This window comes from Pseudopipra pipra, chromosome 5 (assembly GCF_036250125.1).
Source record: "Pseudopipra pipra isolate bDixPip1 chromosome 5, bDixPip1.hap1, whole genome shotgun sequence".
Lineage (NCBI taxonomy): Eukaryota > Metazoa > Chordata > Aves > Passeriformes > Pipridae > Pseudopipra > Pseudopipra pipra.
Window position 1 is genome coordinate 1,852,157 of NC_087553.1, and position 20,250 is coordinate 1,872,406.

Sequence of the window (20,250 nt, forward strand, 5' to 3'; positions counted from 1 at the left end):
TTTCAAAGTCTTGCTGGTGATCTCATGATTAACTTTCAGGGCTAAGAAAGCACTGTGGCTCTTCAAGTTCTGCAACACCACCAGGATGCAAACTTTACAGGTATTTGGGTACAGAAATTATAGGCTTAAATTTCTCTTACCTAAAATACACTACTTTGGAAGAGCCTTGGTGTGGGTCCTCTTGTCTGTGCTGTAATTGTCCCAAAACCAACCTCCCAGCTTTGCCTTTGGAGATGTGTTCCATAGCCCCGGATCTGCTGCCACTTCCCTGTGCGACAAGGACAGCAACAGAAGCTCCTGTAGTGCTTTTTGGCTCAGAAACTCATGGACCATTTACCAGTTATGTAAAAGATAAAGATGCTGAATTTTCTTCCTTGGGAGTGGATTATGACCCAGTCACTCAGTGACTCCAGTGGAAAACTGAAGAGTCATTGCAGTTAAACTTGCAAGCCCAGCTACAGGGCACAGTTAAAAACCCAACACCTTAGTAGTCCACCACACTTTTCCATCCCAAAAGGCCTCCTATCTAGGATTCAAGTATGAAAATTGCAAATTTAATTATGTAATTACAGTAAGAGTCTTGCTTTTCATGAGCTTACGCTTGTAAGAGAAAAAGGAAACAGGTCAGCTTGATGTAACATCTGAGAACAGTCATATATCTGAATATCTATACATCTATACCTTTATTTTTAGTTTTCATAGATCAAAGGATGGTTTGGGTTGGAAGGGACCTTAAAGATCATCTAGCTCCAACTCCCCTGCTGTGGGCAAGGACATGTTCCACTAAACTAGGTGTTGGAATATTCTTTGTAGCCCTGACACTTTATATTTATTACTAAAGCTATGCCAAGGCTGTGACTACATCCCAAATGTAAACAGAGCACTTGTATACTCAACACTAATTTATGGAGTGGGTGTCTATGATGGATTAGTAAAATTCCATAGCATGTTTTAGGAATCAAACACAGCCTCTTTATCAAAATGCTCAGACACATCAAGTAGGTTATAAATTGGCTCTCAGCATAAAAAACCAGATTAAAACATTAATTTTTAGTCTCTCTGTGGCTTTGATTCAAGCACATTAACTGTTTGTTTTCCACTGTGTGTTTCCAAAAGAATGATTTGTTTATAACAGGTTTAGGGAAGCTGGTGTTGGGAAGGGAATATGACCCTTTCATTTACTAAATATCAAGATCTACACTTCCCCTGCAAGAAATTTTATGCCACAGAACAAACTTCTCAGGTCCCCCAGCTGACTGTTAGAAGCCCATCAAGGAATAAAGCAAGGTACTGATGGAGACTTGCAAATGAAAAAAACCCCAAGTATTCTTTACTCAAATAATTCAGAACAGCACACACAACTAGCATGTGCTGGTCACTGGCACCACATACTGTATTTTTCTCTGTAACAGGCTCATTCTTGGTGCAGAAAGGATTGGGCCCAGGGCAGTTTGCAGAGCTCTGTCCCCCAGCAGCTGGGCAGCATTACCATTGTCAAAGGCAGTGAAGACTTATCAGCATTGCTATCCAAGGATCTTCCTTGGGCTCTGTGTCCAGGGGTAGACACAACAAATTCTCCTCTGTAAATGTCAGCACTCGAGCTCTGCTTTCCCGTTAACACACAGGCGGAGGATCAGACCAGAGATCAAATGTCAGAGGCACTGACGACAGGAAATTAAATCAGTTTAGATGGAAGCCAAAATAACACCAAAACTTTATTATTAGATCTCTAGTTTTCTGCAACATGACATAATTTTAAGGTCAAGGGAGTAGATGGAGGTTTTGAAGGAGTTGTGATTTAAAACCCCCAAGGAGGACCAAGGGTGACAGCTGACATAAACTGACACATCCAGAGGGAGATGCTGGGATGCTTGGGGATGGTGGCTGGATAATTCAGCTGGGAGAGTCTCAGAGGAGTTTGAGAGCCCCTGCAGCACAACTGAGCTGCCAGAAGTGGTGGAAGCTGAGTTTCACTAATCCCACCCATGATGGTCTCTCCCAGCTGCAGAGGAAGCCAGCAACTATCCACCTCTTACTGGAGAGAAAGTGTGGACATGTGAGTCTTTCTTGCTTGACACAGGAATTGGGATTCCTGCCAGTCAAAGATTACAGTAGGGCTGCAGCAGGCTGGAGCCAGCCACAGCTTGGCACTGGCTTGGCAAGGAAAGAAGGGCATCTTCCTCCAGCTGTGCAGGACAGCCCTGTGTCACTGCACAGCCTCACATTGATCTGAGTTCCTTCTCCATGAGCAGTGGAACATTCATCACTCAGTAAGTTCAGATTTCCTTTCTGCTGCCTATTCACTTGGTGTCCAATCCATATCCTCTTGTCTGACAAGCTCTGGCCACCTCTCCAAAGCAGGTTTTGAACCTGAGCTTCAAGTGGGTCTCAATCTTCACCTCTCCAGTTTCCAGAGCGACTCAGAAGCAGGAAAAGTGGGGAGGCTGCAACAACAACTTCCAAATTCACCTTAAGGAGCAAAGAACTCAGAGTCCAGAAAAAACACACATTGCACCTCTTTGCAGCACTGGAGAAAACAAAAGGCAGGATCTGGAACAAGAGCTACAGCCACAGAATTACACTGGCCATGGACACACAATATTTAAAGTCATTCAGGCTGTATATGTGAAAGGTTGCATGTATAACAGACTTGCACATACAATGTTAACACAGCAAGTGTCAAACACGAGTTCAGGCACAGAAGCAGTGGCAAACAGAGCTGGGAATCCAAAAATCACGCCGTGACATGCTGGGGGAGAAAAAAAAAAATAAAAGCTCAAGCTTTTGGCCTTGTCCTTCATGCTTCTTTGGTCTTGTACTTGGAATACAAGCAATAGAGAATCCTCATTGTAGTCTTCATATCTCCCTTCACAATATCTGTGGATACACAAACCAGGGACAACAAAAGCAGATGGGAAGTATTAGCAATGCCTGGAACAGAAAGAGACTGCAACTGCCAAAGGATCTTCCACCTTTCCCCAATTAGAACGGGAACTGAGACAATCTAATTGCAACAAGAAGCAAAATAGGAACTACAGAGCTAGAAAACTAATTATTTATTAAAGGAACTTGAGGAAAAGGGACCTTCACTGCCCTATCTTGCTGTAAGACAGGGTAAATAATGCATAGTAAGAAATAATGCTTCACTAGCAGAGAACTGAGTAGATAATTTAATAGGGCTTTCTAGCCTTAGTTGTTTATGATTCTTCTATGTCAGGAACCATGTTGGGAATTACCTGACACTTTATTTTTTTTGTTGTAATATTTCCATCATCTTTCGTTGCCATTGGCGGCTTTCTTCTTTTGGTTTGTTTGTTTTCATTTAGTTTTCCAGCTTCTGTGTTCTTGGCTAAACAAACTGCTCTTGTATTTAATAACTGCAGTGGAAGAGGGCAACTGATTTAGAGGGTTTACTGTTCCTCTTACAACGTTGTAAATCACTGGGAGCAAGATTAGCAATGAAACACTGGTAAATGAGATCCTCGAGCAGCCTAAGTAGCCTAGCTGTAATAAGTACCCTTAAATCATATTAAATTTACTCACTAGCTGAAGGTTTTCCCAGGGAAGCTAAAAAGGACTTGGAGATGTTGGCACCAGTATTTCTTATCCTGATCAACTCTGTGTTTGAGGCAGTGCAGAACAGCCAGAGGGAAGGCAGGAAAGCATGGATTTATCTCCTTTCACACAGAAGGTGGATCTCAGCATGGAGACCTGAGCTCACTCTTTTAACATTAACATAAATAAAGGCTATTTAGCTTTTCAGACTCCCAGCTCTATGTGACACAGCAAAAAGCCCACAGGCAAACTGCTGACATCACCAAATCATTCATGGAAGAAAGAGAACAGAAGAAAAAACCAAAAGTCCCAAATTCCATCTTTCCCTCTCCATGATTCCAAGTGTCACATACCAAACACACACATCCATCTCAGAAGTAATTACCAGGGGCAGAGATAATCCTTTCCATTTTTAATAAAGATTTGCCTTTCTTATTCAACTCCAGGCTTTTGGGCTTGGTGGAGGAAGGATGGGGGTTGTGCCCTGCAAGGGGTCAGGTTGTGCAGTCCCAGCACCACCCATTGATGCACCCACATCCCTCATCCCACCAGGAGCTGCTAAAACATTCTCTGTGGAATTTCTGAACCATATTTTTGTTAATTGGAAAATTGGAACTCATCCAAATGAAGCTTTTTTTTGGTTGTGTTTTTTTTTTTTTGGTGGTGGAACATGCCTGTGTATTGATCCAGTGATGAAAGCACTCACTTGGATCAGCTCCCAGGTCTGAACCAAGCATAAAAAAAGCTTAAAACCTATGATTTTCATATTCAGGAGACTGACCCACCAGCTCTGCTGGGTTTAAATAGAGTGATCAGTGTTTCTGATTTTCAAGACATATTCTGCAAGGTTTTTTCCCACGTGAAACAAACTTGCTTTTAACGCACTGAAACTTTTTTATGAGATGGGAAAATAATTTTCCCTCCAGCTCAGCTGCTGTAATTTCCCTGGGAGCTGTCACTGGTTTAAATCTTTAACAAATACTGAATTACCAACCAGTTTTAGTGTAAAGTTACTGAACTTATAACAATCCAACTTTTTTTAGTAGAGAAATAACAATTGTTCAAAACAAGTCTTATTTTACCACTACTATTCATTTCTGAAAGAGGAGCTGTGGGGCAGCCATATAATGAAATGTGTCACATTGCAGAACCTGCTCTCTGCAATTAATCTAATTTTTGCTAAGCCAGGATATTAGCAATTCTATTCCAGACAAGTTTGCACGCCATGACTCACCTTCAGAGTTCACAGAAAAATTCAGAAGACCTCCATCTGCCAGCAAGTCCAAGGCAAGGTTAACGTTGTGGAGCTGTTTGAGAGAGATTAATATAATAGAAAATAATATTTTCTCCCCGACAGTGCAGCGGCCAGAAGGCTTTAGAAAATATTTCTCTAGTAGCTAAAGATACTGATTCATAAATATGCACTCATATTCATCTCCTCAGTTTTCATGGAGTGCTCTTCAGAATTTCTACCAATTATAATATAAAATTAGATGTAAAATCCATCTCCAGCAAAATGTATCCCATGAGATGGGCAGAGGAATCCATCTAGTCAAAAACAGACCTTCACAAGTGAAAGACTTGTGTTAATGGATGTTCCCATAGGGAAAACAGGCCAGATTCTTAACTGGATCTAATAGATGCATGGAGTTTATTTCTGGGTTTTTTAACAATGCCCACATGCCTACCACACTTGGAACAAACAAAAAATACAGAAGGAAAAAGTTCTGCATGTCTTATTCAGAATTTCCAGATGGGAAATCTCTGGATCAGCTGTGTTTGTGAGCTAAAAGTTTCTGCTGGACCACATAAGGGTGTCCACACACAATAAGAGCATAAATGATATCCTTAATAATACTCATGAGGAACTAAACACATCTATGAATGAAGGCTGGAGTTTTTTCTCAAAGTTTTCCTCTGTTTTTTCTCTCCCTTCCCACATCAAACCAGCATCACACACATAAGCAGCAGTTGTGAATGGTTTTTTTTAATTGTTCCCTTAATGAACCAGCACAGGTAAAAGGGCCACATTTCCCTCTCTGGAATGCATGTGAGATTTTCAAGGAATGACAACATGCAGATTTCAAAATGGATCTTCAGCCAGAAAAACTGATAATTACCAAAGAAAAGAAAGCTTGAAAAAGGAAATTGTTTTATCCAGCTGCACTTCCAGCTGGACAATTCTCCAGGATTTACAACTGGACAGGAATCAGGACATTTGGAGTGTTTCAGTTCTGGGCATGTTTTGGCAAAAGTATCGAGTTCACCCAGTTTTGAGAAGCCCTGGGGCCCTCCTTCATCGTCATCTTCACCTCCTGACTTTACAAGCTCACCCCTAATTTCAACCTGAACGCTCTTGTGATCATATTCTTTGTCACAGAATGCACACCTTTCCCTGCACAAGAGCAGCCAGAGGTGGACTTCTTTACAGTTACCTGCAAACCTCATTTTTTTTGGCAATAAACACCCCAAAAACCCTGCAACAACCCCCCCCCACACACACAGAGTTGTCTTCTTGCACCTGCAGGTTGATCACATCCCGATTTCTATCATGGGATGGTTTGGGTTAGAAGGGACCTTAAGGCTCATCTGCTCCTGGTTTCCTCATCCCCCCATCCCTCCCTATTTCTGGTATCCATTTCCTCCTCATTCTCACTCCTTCCAGCCTCATTTCCCCTCCCTGCAGCTCATGAAGTGAAGCTCTGAATGCCCAGCTGTCCCTTCAGCTGCAGTGGAAGTCGATCAGAACAGTGCCTGTGGTTGTCATCACTTGAACAACACAAATGAGATCTTTTCAATCTCAGCAAAGGTCACATCTTCCCACTTTGCTGCACCAATTAATGTCTAAAATGACAGGGAGTCAGAAAGCACGGGGGAATTGAGAGACATATTTTATGTCCAAATGACAGCTGAACTACGGTGGATCAATATTTTTAGTTATGGTGTCATCCCACTGTGCATCTTGTAATGAACATCAGAGGAGAAACAAATGCTAAATACCACTTTGGCAAACTGTTCAACAGCAAGCCCAGTGCTCGGAAGGAGCTTTGCTAAAATGAAATTACTCCAGTGGAAAGAACTGTTCTGAAGCAGTGCCCGACCCTGTTATATTCTTCTCTGATGCCAGTGATGTGCAGGGTAAGAACTGGGAAGTCAGAGCTCTGATTTGTACCTGAATTGTAGGGATATCTCATTTTTAGAGAGGAATCTGTGAGGCTTGAATGGTGCTGAACCAAAACCAAAATGGTTATCTATGAAATTTTAAATAAGAAAATATTCATTGACTTCCTCTGGATAAAGTTAATGAAAAAGTTAAAAATTTCTTTCCAAGTCAGTGGACCAAGCCTAACAATTCTGAAAACTGGGTGAAGGAGAAAAGGAAGAAAAACTGCTCCAAGGAAATGCCCTTCAAAATATATTTTCCCTGTTCTTAGATTTAAAAAAAAAAATAAAAAAATCTAATTTTCCTAATAGCTTAAACAGTTACCCAGCTGACAGCAATGAAATGTTGGTGTTTGAACACAGGTCTCAAACAACTGTGCTTTTAAATGTTTTGATGAAAAGCTCCATGGGAATATTTATTCATTATTATGGGACCTCTGAGAATTTCCATTACAAATAAGACATTGACTGTGCTAAGGCTGGAAATCAGACAAAAGCTTCATCTGTGTGGGGAAGCTGTAATGCAAACCACACCAGAGGAGACATTTCCTTCTCAACTGAAAAGGATCTGACACATTTCACCTTCAGAAATCTGAGTATAACCCAGCCAAAACAGCTCCAGTGTCAAGATTTTCAGAGCTATTCCGTGACCCAAATGAAAAACCCCTGCCCACAGCAGAGACAAGCTGAAAATATCTCAAATATCTCAAAACATATCAACATTCCAGACCTGTGGAGGAGGCAGCCCAGCACATGGTACCTTCTGGCTGATGACAGCTTTTACTTCTAAAGCACAGATGAAACCTGCCTGCTACAGGTTGCAAAAGCTGCCAAGCAGGTCTGGCTGGGGAGGTTACAGCTCCCAGCCTCCAGGGAGGAAAGGATGTCAACTCTCCAGAGCTTTCCAAGAAAGGGGACCTTCAAGATGTTCTGGCCATGTCTTGATTAAGGACAGCGTAGAAGAACCCAGAGGGATCCAGTTCTGCCATGCAAGAGGTGTCATCCACTTAAAAACATCTGCAGGACAGGCTTGTAGGGGATAGCCCCCTGATTCCCCAGCACACAGACCCTCTGCATTTCACCAGGAGGCTCCAGGAGCTCAGAGGTGCCAAACAAACACCAGGAACAGTTGTTTGCCTCCCACGAGACGCTGATTTTGAAGACACCAGGGTCTTGTAAGAGCACCAAAGGTGTGTTTGTGCAGCCCCAAACGCCCACCCTGCAACGCCTGCGGGGGTCTGACTTCCCACACAGCAGCAGCAGAGCCCTGCACTGACACCAAAGGCACTGCACACACGAGATGTTTGCTGCCTCAAGCTCTGAGTGGTTACAGAACAACCCACCATCTCCGTGGTGCTGGCTGGAGTCAGGAAGAAGTTCCTCAAATTCAGAAAGTAACCCTCCAGTTGTCCAATTAAGATAAGTAGGATAACTCCATCTGAAAACTAGAGGAAGAAGGATCTGAAAATTATTTGGCTTTAGTAAATTATTCCAATAAATGCCATTGCAGCAGTAAAGGAATTTAAATGTTAGTTACTCTGGCAATCACAGTCTTATGACTCAGCTCCCTCAACCTCTTTTCCACAGTGAGCTTCATATTTAGATAGATAAGGCTCCCAAATTCATATTAGTGAAGATATGACCTTGTAAAAGGACAGCTATTAGAGCAAACTATTCCAGGTGTGGAGAGAGACACAAGTGACAAATGGGTAACTATAAATGACTGTATTTTTTCAATACTTTTTCAATAACTTCAGAGGCTGAAGCTTGATATCTCAACCTGAACCTGGAAATCATTGTTATGTTGCCAGATTTTAAATTGCTACAACAAAAAGGAGGATTCCTGGTGGTGAGAGGAAACACTGACAAAACCTGGTTTACCTGAGATTCAATGTCTTTCACACTTAATCCTAATTTTCCAACGTGCTGGTTGACAAATTGCAAAAACACCTAAAGAAAACAGAAGGGGAAGAGAGGGAGGGGGAAAGAAAAAAATAACTTTTTCAGTGGAGATTTAACTTTTATGTTTTGCCTAACAGATTTTGACGTCTACTAAAAAAAAGTAAATTACCTTTTTGACAGCCTCCAGTTTATCTGGAGCACGGCTAAATAATTCATCAAAGGCATCATCTGTATCAAAACAACATTAATTGGTTTTATTTTAAATAACTGTCAGCTCAGAGGTTTAATGTGGCTCCAGAAGGAGAAAGGTACTTGCAACTTAAAAACCAGGGAGGAACAGAGTTGTAGGGGGGTGGGGAGAGATCCTGCTTTTGTATTTATGTATTTATTTATTTTATTTTATTTGTATTTATCAGAGGACGGGGTGACAGGCTTCTCTTCGGCCTGACTACATCAGAGAAGACAATTTATTTCATTCAATAATGAAATTATTGAATTGAATTAAATCATTCAATAAAGAAATTATTGAAGGTAATTCCCTGCAGAGGTTCTCAAGATTTGTGCTGCCACCAGTCTGAGCAATGGCCAAGTTTAGCTCTTTTCACTTATGGTTCTTTTAACCCTGAACCTCTGGGATGAAATACTGGAAGAAGAGGAGTTGTCCATTTTACTGCTCTGCCCCAACAGAAACATCAGGTACATCAAATCTGCAGAAAAAACAGCCTCCTTCCTTCAAAAAACCACAAGTTTGGAGACATTGCCCTTCCTCTGGAAACTCTGGGACCTCAAAAATGACCAGTTTAAAGCTGGCACTGAGCTGGCACACAGCTCATTTCTAAGGAAAGGAGATTCATGGAATGCCCACCCTCACCTCCCTTTTCAGCCCAGGTTTAGTGAGAGCAGGATCCAGCTCCTCACTCAGCCACCACACTGATTCAGGCATGAACAAAGCCTCTGAAACACTCCTAAAAATGAAGAGCACTCTGGCAGCAGAATTAAATGGAGAGCCAGTTTCTACGGGAAAACCAGTGTTTTTGTTTTTTTTTTAAATGGAGAAGCACCTTTTGCAGGAAAGCAAAGGGAGCTCTGCTTAAGGAACATTCCTCCCAAAAGACAGGGAAGCCTCCTTTGTGAAGGGGTTTCCTCACGTTTCCCTGTGCTCCCTGTTGGGGGGCTGCTGCAGGAGCAGTGCCAGGGAAAAGGTGAATCCATCAAGCAAATCCCTGAGCAACAGCCTGAAACCTGCAGCCACCGTGCAAACTGGAGAGCCCTCTCCTGGAGCCACGCTTTGGGATTTCTCTCCGTGTCAAAAATAGAGAGAGTGAGCATTTGGAAGAGTGAATTGCAGATTTCTCTTCACAGCAGAACCAACCCACTGAAAGAAACACCTAGTTATGGGTTGGGTTGGTTTTTTTTTCCTGTTTTTATTTTCACAATTTCAGCCCACGCTAGAGAACACCCAGTGGAATAAGCGATAAATACGTACTAGATGACATAGTTTGGACCTCTGCAAAGCATGAAAACACTAAAATAAAGGGCAGAGCAGGGAGTTGAAACAGTTGCCTTGGTTCTCTGGGGATGCAACGTGCTCCTTTACCTTCTTTACAAGGAAGAGCAGCTCCCACTGAAGCCTGAGCAGTGCCCAGACCTTCTGCAGGCTCTGTGCACGTGGATATTTTTCCCCTGAAGTCTTTCACAGCCCTGAAAAGCACTAAAGGGTAAAACCTACGGGGATGTTGGTTTTACTGAGTTGCCACCAGTAGATTTCAAAATCTCACTTGCAAACTGTGGAAAGTGCACTGGAACTTTGGGAGCAACAAGCACAACCCTGAAGGCTTTATGGTCATAAACAGTTCCATAAATCCACGACATAGTTTGCCCCCGGACAAGGCTTTGTTGGGTCATCATTTCCTGTTGCCTGTAATCCAAGGGCAAAGTGGGCACCCAATTCCCAAACTGTATTGTGATGATATGAACAGACATTAACATTTGGAGAAAAACACCAGGAAAAAAAAATCCCTGAATCTCCACTGACTTTAGTGGGAGCACACTGATTTCATGGTGAGGTAAAAATGGCTCAGGACAGGGTGTATAACAGCACACAATGATGGAACACTGCCCTTGGCAGTGCCAGCACTTACTTGACTGCGCTTCTGTGCTCTCTCTGGAAGTGCAATAAAAAGCAGGAATTAGAAAAACCATTCAGCAGAGCCAATCTTATTCATAAGCAAAGCTTATCTGCTATCTTGTAAAGGAGGAGATAGAGCTCCAAGTGCCATTAACTTCATGTCAGAGTGACTTTCCAAGAGACATTTTTAAGTACACTTCATATCTGCATAAGCTCCTGGAAGCCTGTGAGATTTTAACTGGCCCACAGACCAATGAATTTTATAAGCACAATCCTTAATATCCTCTTCCAATAAGCTGCTCATGATATTAGAGTTTGAAGATGTTTTGGCATATAAAAATGATAGTAGGAAAATCTGTTTCTAGTTCTTGGAATGATATCCATATTTTCTCAGTATATAAATGGTATCTTACTACTTAACTCCTTTGATAATGGCAGTACCTCATAAACTCAACAAACCTTTCTTTCTCAGCAAAATAAGGAAGGAATTGCCTCCTTTCTCTTTATTTAATGACACAACAGCAGCGAATTAAAAATACACTTAAACCTTTGTGGCTTTAGAAAATTTCTAGTTTAGTCTAGCACAGGTAGATTTACAGTACTGGGATTTTATTACTGTATTTGCCATGAAATTCCACACTAAGCCTCAGAAATAATCATGCATATTATTTTAGAGAAGTTTAGGTAAGGAATAAAGAAAGGTCTTCTGTCATAATACCAAATCTGAAGGGGGGGATAAAAAAAGGAAAGAAATCAGAGAAACAGCTCAAATGCATATGCAAGCCTGGGTTTGCACCCTTTGTCATCATCATGATCCCAGCTATTTTTTCCAAGGGGGAACACACCCACAATGGTTCTTTTCTGGTTGACAGTGTTAAAAAACCCAGATATATCCCCTCTTACTTGTTGTCTGTGATATTTTCCACCGCATTTGATGCCTTTAATCCTCTGGAGGTGTTCTGTTGAAAGGACAATAAAAAAACTGGAGTTTGGCACACACACACACAGAAATCAAAAGCAGTAACAAGGCTTTCATGACTTGTTTGCAGCACTGGAGGTGGTCACCTCTGCCTTATAATAACCTTGTGCCATGGCCTGCCACTCACAGATAAATCCCCCCTGCAGAGGACTTCAGTTTTCTGGGATGCTTAAATTTAGGATGGCAATTCTGGACTATTTCTAAAGCCCCTTGGGAGCTTTTCTTACATCCTTGTTCCTTTTTTCCCCTCTATATAGTTCTCAGTACTCCACATAGCATCAAAAAACCAGTGCTTCCCCCATCTGACAGCCTGAAGAGACAGGCCAGTAAAAACTCCCTTCCCCTAAAGAAAGAAACCCTCAGCAACAAATCAGTGTCATAATTTATGAGTATAGGCTTCTACTTTAAAACATTTAGAGATAGTAACAGCAGAATATCTTCTTTTTCCTCCTTACAGGCACCAAAAGCTGTTTTCAGTTTGGATAATTCCTTTTTTTTTTTTTTTTTTGATCAAGGAAGAAAAACAGCATAGTGTTTCTCCCCTATAAAAAGTAGAGCTGAATTGAAAACTAAATCTAATCCAACAAGCTGAGAAATTAAAAGGCTCACAGAAAATATTGATACAACTCCAAGCAAGTTAGCCTTGTGAAAGGACTCTGGGTCCTATTGGAACTAGAAATACCTCAATGGTGATTGTTTCCACTTGAACATTTGGAGGCAGGGCCAGGCTGGGATTGAAGTGCTTTGCTATTGCAACCAGGAGGTGCAGTGTGCTCAGCAAGTCCTTTGTCAAGATAGCTGTTCCGTGGCAAGAAAGAAAACACTGTTTAGTGTGCAAAACGAGTAAACTTCCCTCCAGCATTGGGAATTCTCCCTGTGCAGAGGATCCCAAAGTCGTGGGGGACCATAACAGAGGTGGGACACCAGACTGGGGTTTGTACAACATCACGATTTAGCAATAGCACAGCTTCAAGTTCTTGTTGGGAGACACGTGCGTGGACACTGAGGGCTGGTAAGGGACCCACAAGCCACACACTCAGGGGAGGCAGAGCCAGCCAGGGGCAGGGATTCCTGTCTCACTTTTGATTCAACCAGGCGTTGAAAACAGGCTGTTTAATTGCTGTTCTGGCAGCCCTCTGCCTCACAGCAGAAGCCCTGTGATGGATAGTTTCCTCCTGTTTCACTTCTGCACCTACATTCCACGCTCCACTTCAGCTGACTCTCCTCCAGTTGCAGGCACTTGGCCACAGCTTCCAGGATCACAGAGAGTTTCTGGCGCTGTTTCTTCTCCGTCAACGCGATCTTGTCGACATCCAGCTTGAGGGACCCCAGCTTTTCTTTGAGACAGTCCACGGGAAGTGTAAGGCAAAAAAAAAAAAAATTAAAAAAATAAATCAGAACCACGAAATGTCAGCAAAGCACACGAAGCCTTGTTTTAGATGTCTGATTGCTTCCACAGCCCCACGGCCTTTATGCCTTGTTAAACTCCTGTGCTCTCTGAAAGCCTCAGTAAAACCAGTGAAGCTCTGCAAAAGGGAGAGGACTCAAGTCATTCCTTGCAGGATCATCCCCCAACACTCTCCATTCCTTATTTTCTTAATGGATGCTACAGAAACCCTACGAGTGAATCCTTCCTGTAGATGGTGTACAAAGAAATCCCAGCTCATTGCTCAGGCAACCATGTTCATGCTGCCAATCCTGTCCATGCTGCTGCTCTCAGCCTTGGTGGAAAGGAGATATGATTTGAAAGACATCCCCAAAGAGAGTGAAAAGGGAAAGAAAAATATAGTAGGGAGAGGAGAGATGGAGAAATCAAAACAAATGACAGGCTGCTCCAGGAGGTCACACCTTTATACAAGCACCACACAGCACCAAAAGCCTCTTTTAGACTTTTATCAGTTCCAGTTCCAGCCCAGTTTTTTAGACCTAGAATTGTTTAATTTTAATTTTTTTTAAAAGCAGGAAAACATGTATATTACAGTCTGGGAACTAAACTCAAAGGAATAGCTTACCCAAGAGATGATGAAGTACCAGCCCATCAAACAGGTCTTCTTCCAGACTTTTAACTACTATGTGTTCCTCTTGCAGAGTTCTGTTAATCCAGTCAATCAAAAACTGCAGAGGAAAACAAAGCAGCTGCATTTATATTCCTGTTGTTTAGACAGAATAGCACTAGGCTGTGCTTCACCTTTCTCTGTAGTCCCTTATCACATCTTGGTTTGCTTTCAACCTCCACTTCCTTTGTGCTTTTTGCTTGGTTTTTAAAGGGAAGTATCAGCTAGTTCTTCCTGCTTTTCAAGTGAGGTAGACACCTCACTAGTTATATTCCTATGAATTCTGTGGAATGGTTATAGAGTTGGGAGACCCATTCCCACTTCCAGCAAGGAAAAGGTTGCACAGTACACTTCCCACCCCCTGCCTTTATCATATATCACAGAATTCACACAAATTCAGCTGCCAGGCAGAAGTTTGTAAGAAAAGAGGTTTCACTCATTCTGTGGGTTATTCCTTGTACTCATCCACGTTACTCCCACTCCTCCCTTTCCTCTCCTACTTTTGTTTCCTTTTCCTTTTTGCATTATTATACTGCACAGTCCCCAAATACCTTTTTGGGGTTTTCTTACGTGGCAATCCTCCCACCAGCCTTTCCAATATCCCTCCTGCCTTTGCAAGGGGCAGCTGCTCAGGAAGCCAAGGAGAGCTGGCTACAACTGGAAGGGAATCACATGTGCTCCTACATGAAGAGCACTCCTACTCCTCAGCACTTCCCCAAGCATGTATTTTATCCACATATTTTGATGGAAAGGCTGAAGCAGAACAGAAAAGCAGTAGCCCCAGCTGGTTGCTAACATGGACATCCCTCTTGAAAGAAGGAGGGGTATTGCTTGTATCACTGTTTGAGTGAGTGTCTGGAGTTTGTCTGCTGTAAACAGAGGAGAAAATTCATAGCAGGTCCCTGTGAGTTATCCAACATTAACAAAAATGTAAAAAGGGTTTGAAAAAAATATAAATATCTTGCTTGAAACTGCACAAGGAACGACAAATGCCTGAACTGAGAACCTGCCAAAGTGTAACACAAATTCTGTGCTAAGAGTGTTCCAGAGCAGAAAGCTGTGCTCCTCAGCTAATGCTTGCTTCAGATGTGTGAGGGGTAGAGCAGTACCTCAAATATAGAGGGAAGTCAGAAAAGCAGCACATAGTGCTGAGGACAGACCTGTCACATCCCTCACTTGCTATCTCAGCTCCAACCAGCCACATCCACGGCCTGCAGCTCACACAGCTCTGCTTTCTGACCCACTCAGCTGCAGGGCAGAGCCTTGTGTCTAAAAAGGAGAAAGGAGGAAAGGAATACTTGGAGAAGTTTGCTGCTGGCTGCCCAGTGTAACCATCTTCTATTTTACATGCAGCTCGATATTTATAGTAACCACAGTGAGCCACTTCTCATTCCTTAGTTCTCCAAAGACACCTCAAAATGAAAATGCAGTGAAAAATCTTTCTCCCAAGAGAGTTTCCTTGCTTCCCTTGTTCTTCCCTTGAAGACACCTCCCTGTCCCTGTCTCCATCCCAACCCCTTCTCTAGAGAAGCATCAATTCTTTAGATTAAGAAGACAATCAAGTGGCACTGATGGGCACCCAGAGGGCTGTGCCTCCCTCAGGACTCAATTTCCACCTCCACATCAGGCAAAGAAAATAAATTAGACAATGAAGAACATTCTTTCAGGAATCCCTGTCAGAAAATGGATTAAGCACTGAAGCTCACAGAGATAATAAACTGAGCGAAACTCTTCATTTTTGGCAATCTGGAAAGAACAAATCCAGTGTTTCTGTAGACAACATAATTGCATTTTGCAGCACCACCTTTCAGATTTTCTCTTCTGTATAGAAACATTGTGAAAGCCTGACACAAAAATCAAATCTTTTTGATCAAATGTGCCCGAAAACATAACACAGGAACGCACCTATCCATGGGTTTATAAATGCCAGATAACACAAACATCAGCACACAGCTTGAGCTGCTTTTCATAATATTTATAACAATTTCAGCACCTCCGTAATGCAAGAAGTGCTGGTCTCATGAGAGATGTGCCACTTTTCTTCCAGGGAATTGCAGTGTGTGAGCCTTCCCCTGGGCTGTGCCGTTAGAGAAAGGCAGTGACTGAGCACACGGGGCGTGGGGGGTGTCATAATTACTGGGAAATAAAGCACTTTCCTGTGAAATAGGATTCACCCCTCACATCACCTCAAGCAGGCAGTGTACCCTACAACAACCTGAAGGCTTTTCTCCTGGATTCCTGGTGAGTTGCATGCATGCTCTCCATCCCTTCTCCCTCTGCTCTCTATCCCCATCAGGCTCCATCGAGTGGAGGCAGAAGACAAGAGAGATAACAAGCAACCCTAAAACTTGTTATCATGGGACCAGTGCAGTTGGATTCTCATCACAATGAAGCAACAGCTGGGTGTCTCTGGTGTGCCTCACCCACATCTCCCAGGCTAGGAGAGGTGTCACACAAGAAACAACTCGGTTTTTAACTGCACTCAGCTTCACACCCAGCACTGGTCACTGCATTTGAAGCTTGGTCCTGTTTGGCCCCAACCACCCTGACATTGTTCTGAGGCAAAAGCTCTGGTTCAGAGCTCATTCCCACTTGAAGAGAGTGGGATCTAAGCACTGGGCTGAACACAACAGGTTCTCTGGTTCCTTTAAGTCGACAGGTTAAAACAACCCGAGGTGAGGGTTAAACACTATAGTGAAAGAAGTGGTACCAGTTTTAATTGTTCCAACTTGGGATTGTTGCTTGAGGTGGGTTTTATGAGTTTCCTCTTCTCACCTGTGGAAGGAAGCAAACATTACAGTTGTCAGATATGACTACTGCAAGTTTGTGGCAAAATCTGCTGCGAGTTTGATATTCCTAATAATCACTAATTGCCCTATGTAGAAACACTGCCATTTTTTGTTTTAACTGATTCCTTATCAGTGAAAAAATGGTGCATCAGACTATTAAAACTGCTGTTGGAAATGATGCTTCAGTGTAATTCAAACCAGTAAGATCTGGATGGACAATTCTGGAAAGAGGAAAATAAAGCTGGTCAGAACCTTATATTATTTAAATTTCATTTAAATAACCAGCTGGAATTTGTGTTGCTTCTTCATGATCTGCCTCCAAAGAGTCAGCAGCCAAATTACACACAGATAAAACCATGGGATCACTGCTGAAAAATATACAATTCATCTGCACTGCACATTTTCTGTTTGGTTCTTCAGGTGGTTCTTTGGACCTTTTTCTCTCCAGGTTCATAAAGTACATACCTTTAGCAATGACGGTCTCATTTAGGAACTGATCAACTGTAGAAGGCTGTGTAAACACATTTAAATAGTCTGAATCCATTGTCTTTTCTCACTCCTGGTAAACTGATAAAAAATATGGGGGGAAAAGGATCATTAGTAAAGGCACATAAAGATCAAAATTAGTGCTAAGAAGAAAAAAACTGAAGGGGGTTTTATCAGTTACTGTTTCATGATCAGTGGATTGTTTTAAAAAAAAAATCTGAAAATATATTTAAATGTGTGTAAAGAAAAAGAAGCTAAAAACAATTTTCATTTTTCCTGTTAATCATCAAAATGTAGGAGAAAAAGCCCTGAAGCACTAAAACTTGCTGTAATTCCATCTAATTCTGTTTTACCTCTAATAGGTGAGTAAAATCCTATTTCAATTGAAATTAAAAAACCTTTCAGTCCCAAGGTATTAACAAGTATCTGCTAGAAAATTTGAAAATTACCAATACTTAGAGACTATTAAATCAAGACCACAGTAGTTAAATTACCATGCTGCCTACACAGATAAGACCAAAGACAGAGCCAGGCTCTACAGGCAGCTTACATGGCAGGGAATGTTCAGTTTTAAGTGCTTGCTTAAAGTCCACAAGACTAAAAAAACCAGGATGCTTTAGCTTGGCAAAGATTGAAACTCAATAAAAAGTTAGAGTTATTGGAATCTGCAGCTCTGAAGGCTCTCCCTCACATATTTATTACAGGCTCCAGTCAAAGTGCTTTGTGAACATGTATTTTTTTTAACAGGGATTTTGCCAAGGCGAAGATATTGGTACAAAATAGCCACTGGATGCTTTTGCACATCAATCTGGTAATTCAAGTTGGTTTAAAATTGCCAGCAAGGCACTAGGAGAGAGGGTTACAAGGGACTTAATTTCATTATGGTGGCTGCAAAACTGAGTGCTATCTCTAAAAACGTCCTTGATAAAATAAAATAGGAGAAATTGAGTCATGTAGTGCCTGAGGAACAACTGAACTATCTGAGATAAGACTGCCCTGAGAGAGAAAAGTTAATTAATACAGAGCAACCTGAGCACTACTTACTTTTAAATTAGGTTTCTGACAGCTGTTATGCCTTGGGAAGTCCTGCTCATAATGGTAATTATCTGTGTAAACCACAGCTCACACTCACTCAGCTTTGCTGCAAAACTCAGCTTGTGTCTCTCTTATTTCCCTCGACTATCTGCCCCTCAGAGGGATGTGTTGTGCCTGCCACACCCTTGGGCTCTGCATGGCCCAAACATCAGAAGCCACTCTAAAATTTGGAAACCTGTAAGGAAAGGCCTGAAATTCAGAATTTGCTGTAATGTAATGTCATCTCCTCTAAGGCCTCAGTCCTGTGTCCTATTCAGTCAGCGTTAAAACTGCTGCTCTGGGTAAGACTGACTTGTCCATTACCCAGTCCCTGACAGCACTTCCCCAGAAGCAGAAGCTTGGAGGGAAAAAAAGAACCCCAAAAACCCACAAGCAGAGCAAGGATATACAGAAACTTCCCTAAAAAACACTTTAACAGGGCTGCAGTTCAGCCTTCTCGATCCAAACTGGGGTCCTGGTCATCAGGAGCTGTCAATATGTTGATGTTCCTCTCCTCCCAATTCCTGACACTGTCTGATTTTTGATCAGGCTGACACTTTAATGGAGCTATTTATTATATCTCCAAGATCTTATTGCTAAGCAGCAACACCCCTCAGAGCCCATCATTTGTCTGCAGAGCCAGTGTTGTGTTTCACCTCTCGTCTCTCAATATTGATTCCCCACAGGCATTGCAGAGCCTGAGCACTGCAGCTATTTACCACTTAGACTGGTTTGTTGCTAACAATTAGCATTCACAAGCAGCCCTTCCTGTGGCATGAGCCTTGGTCCTAGATCACTGTAGGAGACAACTGCTTGAATACTGATTGTAAAGGCATTTCATGATGACATTTTTAAATAAAACTGAGGTCTAATTATTGACTATGAACGTGACCTGCAAGTGAAATTTTCTTAGGTCAGGAACTAGGCTGTTGCACAACCTTGCAATGCCACTACTAGTTCTCTAGTTGGGTCAGAGCAGTTCACTTTTCCTCCCTGAGTCTTCACAGTGTGGCTGTCAGATACCCCTGAGATAAAGCACTAATGAGTGGTGGGCTCTGGCTTACAAACTACCTGTAGAACACACACAAAGCACTTACCAGTGGTACCAAACTGTTTCAACTGCTTTACTTCCTCCTTGAAAAGACAAAAGCCCTACTCTGCATAGCTCACTTTCCTGGGAACACTCGTCTAGATCACACAGAGAAGGGAACAAACACCAAGCGGGAATGTTAATGTTAACATTTCTGTCTTCAGAAAACCGCAATAAAAAAATAAATGAGGGAAAAAGAGAATGTGCACTGTGCACCGAGTTTAAAACTTACTTTTACTTAAAACTTACTTCTACTTCCCTGTTTAGTGCCAGACCTTTCAAGAGCCATCTTTTGCCCATCAGCATCAGACGTTACCTCAGCAAGAACAACCCACGTGGACACACGGTTAAAAAAGGAGCCCCTTTTCCCAAACTTACTCTTCTGTCCTCCAGTGGCTCTCCAGCAGCTCTTCCAAGATGTTCTCCGAGCAGGCACGATGGGATCTGTAGGGAGGGGGACACTGGCCCCAGGGCAGCCCAGGGTGTGTGAGGGGGAAGTGGTGTGGTGCTCACTGCTCCTGAAAACGAAACCAGCCTTGCATCCGGAACCTCATTGTCTGTGTGCCTGCTCCCTGCTGCAGGAGAGAGTAAACAGGCACACAAATGCAGGAAACATGCAGCTCCTGGAACCCCAGACAGCACTGCAGAGAGAGGAGCACTCCTGCATGGCACTGCCCAGCTCTGCTGCCCTGCCTCCGGGGAGACTCGCTTCGGCTTGGCACGTAACCATAAACCAGCCAAGAACAGCCAAAATCCTGCTTTTACTCATGGTCCTTCAAGCATTTGGTAAAGCAGATCAGCACCACTCTACCCACCTGGTGGAAGGAGACATCCAGGCAGGAGATTAACTCATTTGGCCCTAGAGAGCCCATTAGCCACAGCAGGGCCCAAAACCCTGAGAGCAGATTTATCCCCACTAGGCAGTGCTGCTGCTCTTCCTCCCCTTTGCCATCACTGACTAAACAGGAAAAGCTTCCTCCAGCGACCAGTTTCCCTGCACATTTCCTGCAGGTTCCAGCTACATCTGTTAA

General features: G+C 42.6%; 1 protein-coding gene across 6 annotated transcripts; it reads right to left on the reverse strand.

Moving 5' to 3' along the window:
• Window positions 1-1,684: 1,684 nt before the first annotated feature.
• Window positions 1,685-19,817, reverse strand: PARVG (parvin gamma). Of its 6 annotated transcripts, none has more exons than XM_064654081.1 (13): window positions 19,598-19,815; window positions 17,035-17,136; window positions 16,491-16,555; window positions 13,739-13,841; window positions 12,923-13,063; window positions 12,409-12,524; window positions 11,651-11,706; window positions 10,761-10,783; window positions 8,789-8,847; window positions 8,599-8,667; window positions 8,061-8,162; window positions 4,790-4,862; window positions 1,685-2,749 (listed from the first exon to the last, which is right to left on the reverse strand). In XM_064654081.1, exons 2-13 carry the CDS (start codon window positions 17,111-17,113, stop codon window positions 2,613-2,615), a joined length of 1,023 nt encoding a protein of 340 aa, XP_064510151.1. In that variant the 5' UTR covers window positions 17,114-17,136; window positions 19,598-19,815; the 3' UTR covers window positions 1,685-2,612. The 6 variants fall into 6 exon arrangements, with proteins under 6 accessions (XP_064510151.1, XP_064510153.1, XP_064510155.1 ...); XM_064654083.1 differs by lacking the exon at window positions 19,598-19,815 and adding an exon at window positions 19,227-19,447; XM_064654084.1 differs by having other exon boundaries at window positions 2,627-2,877; window positions 19,598-19,813.
• Between the last annotated feature and the right edge of the window lie 433 nt (window positions 19,818-20,250).

Bases quoted from the DNA above. Each gene is read 5' to 3' on its own strand.
- PARVG (XM_064654081.1), bottom strand. From the start codon at position 17,113: ATGGATTCAGACTATTTAAATGTGTTTACACAGCCTTCTACAGTTGAT. The intron at 4,863-8,060 runs GTGGGTTGTTCT...TCTCTCAAACAG, and splicing joins CAGCCAGCACCACGGAGATG to CTCCACAACGTTAACCTTGC. The intron at 2,750-4,789 runs GTGAGTCATGGC...TTTCTCCCCCAG, and splicing joins TTTTTCTGTGAACTCTGAAG to CATGTCACGGCGTGATTTTT.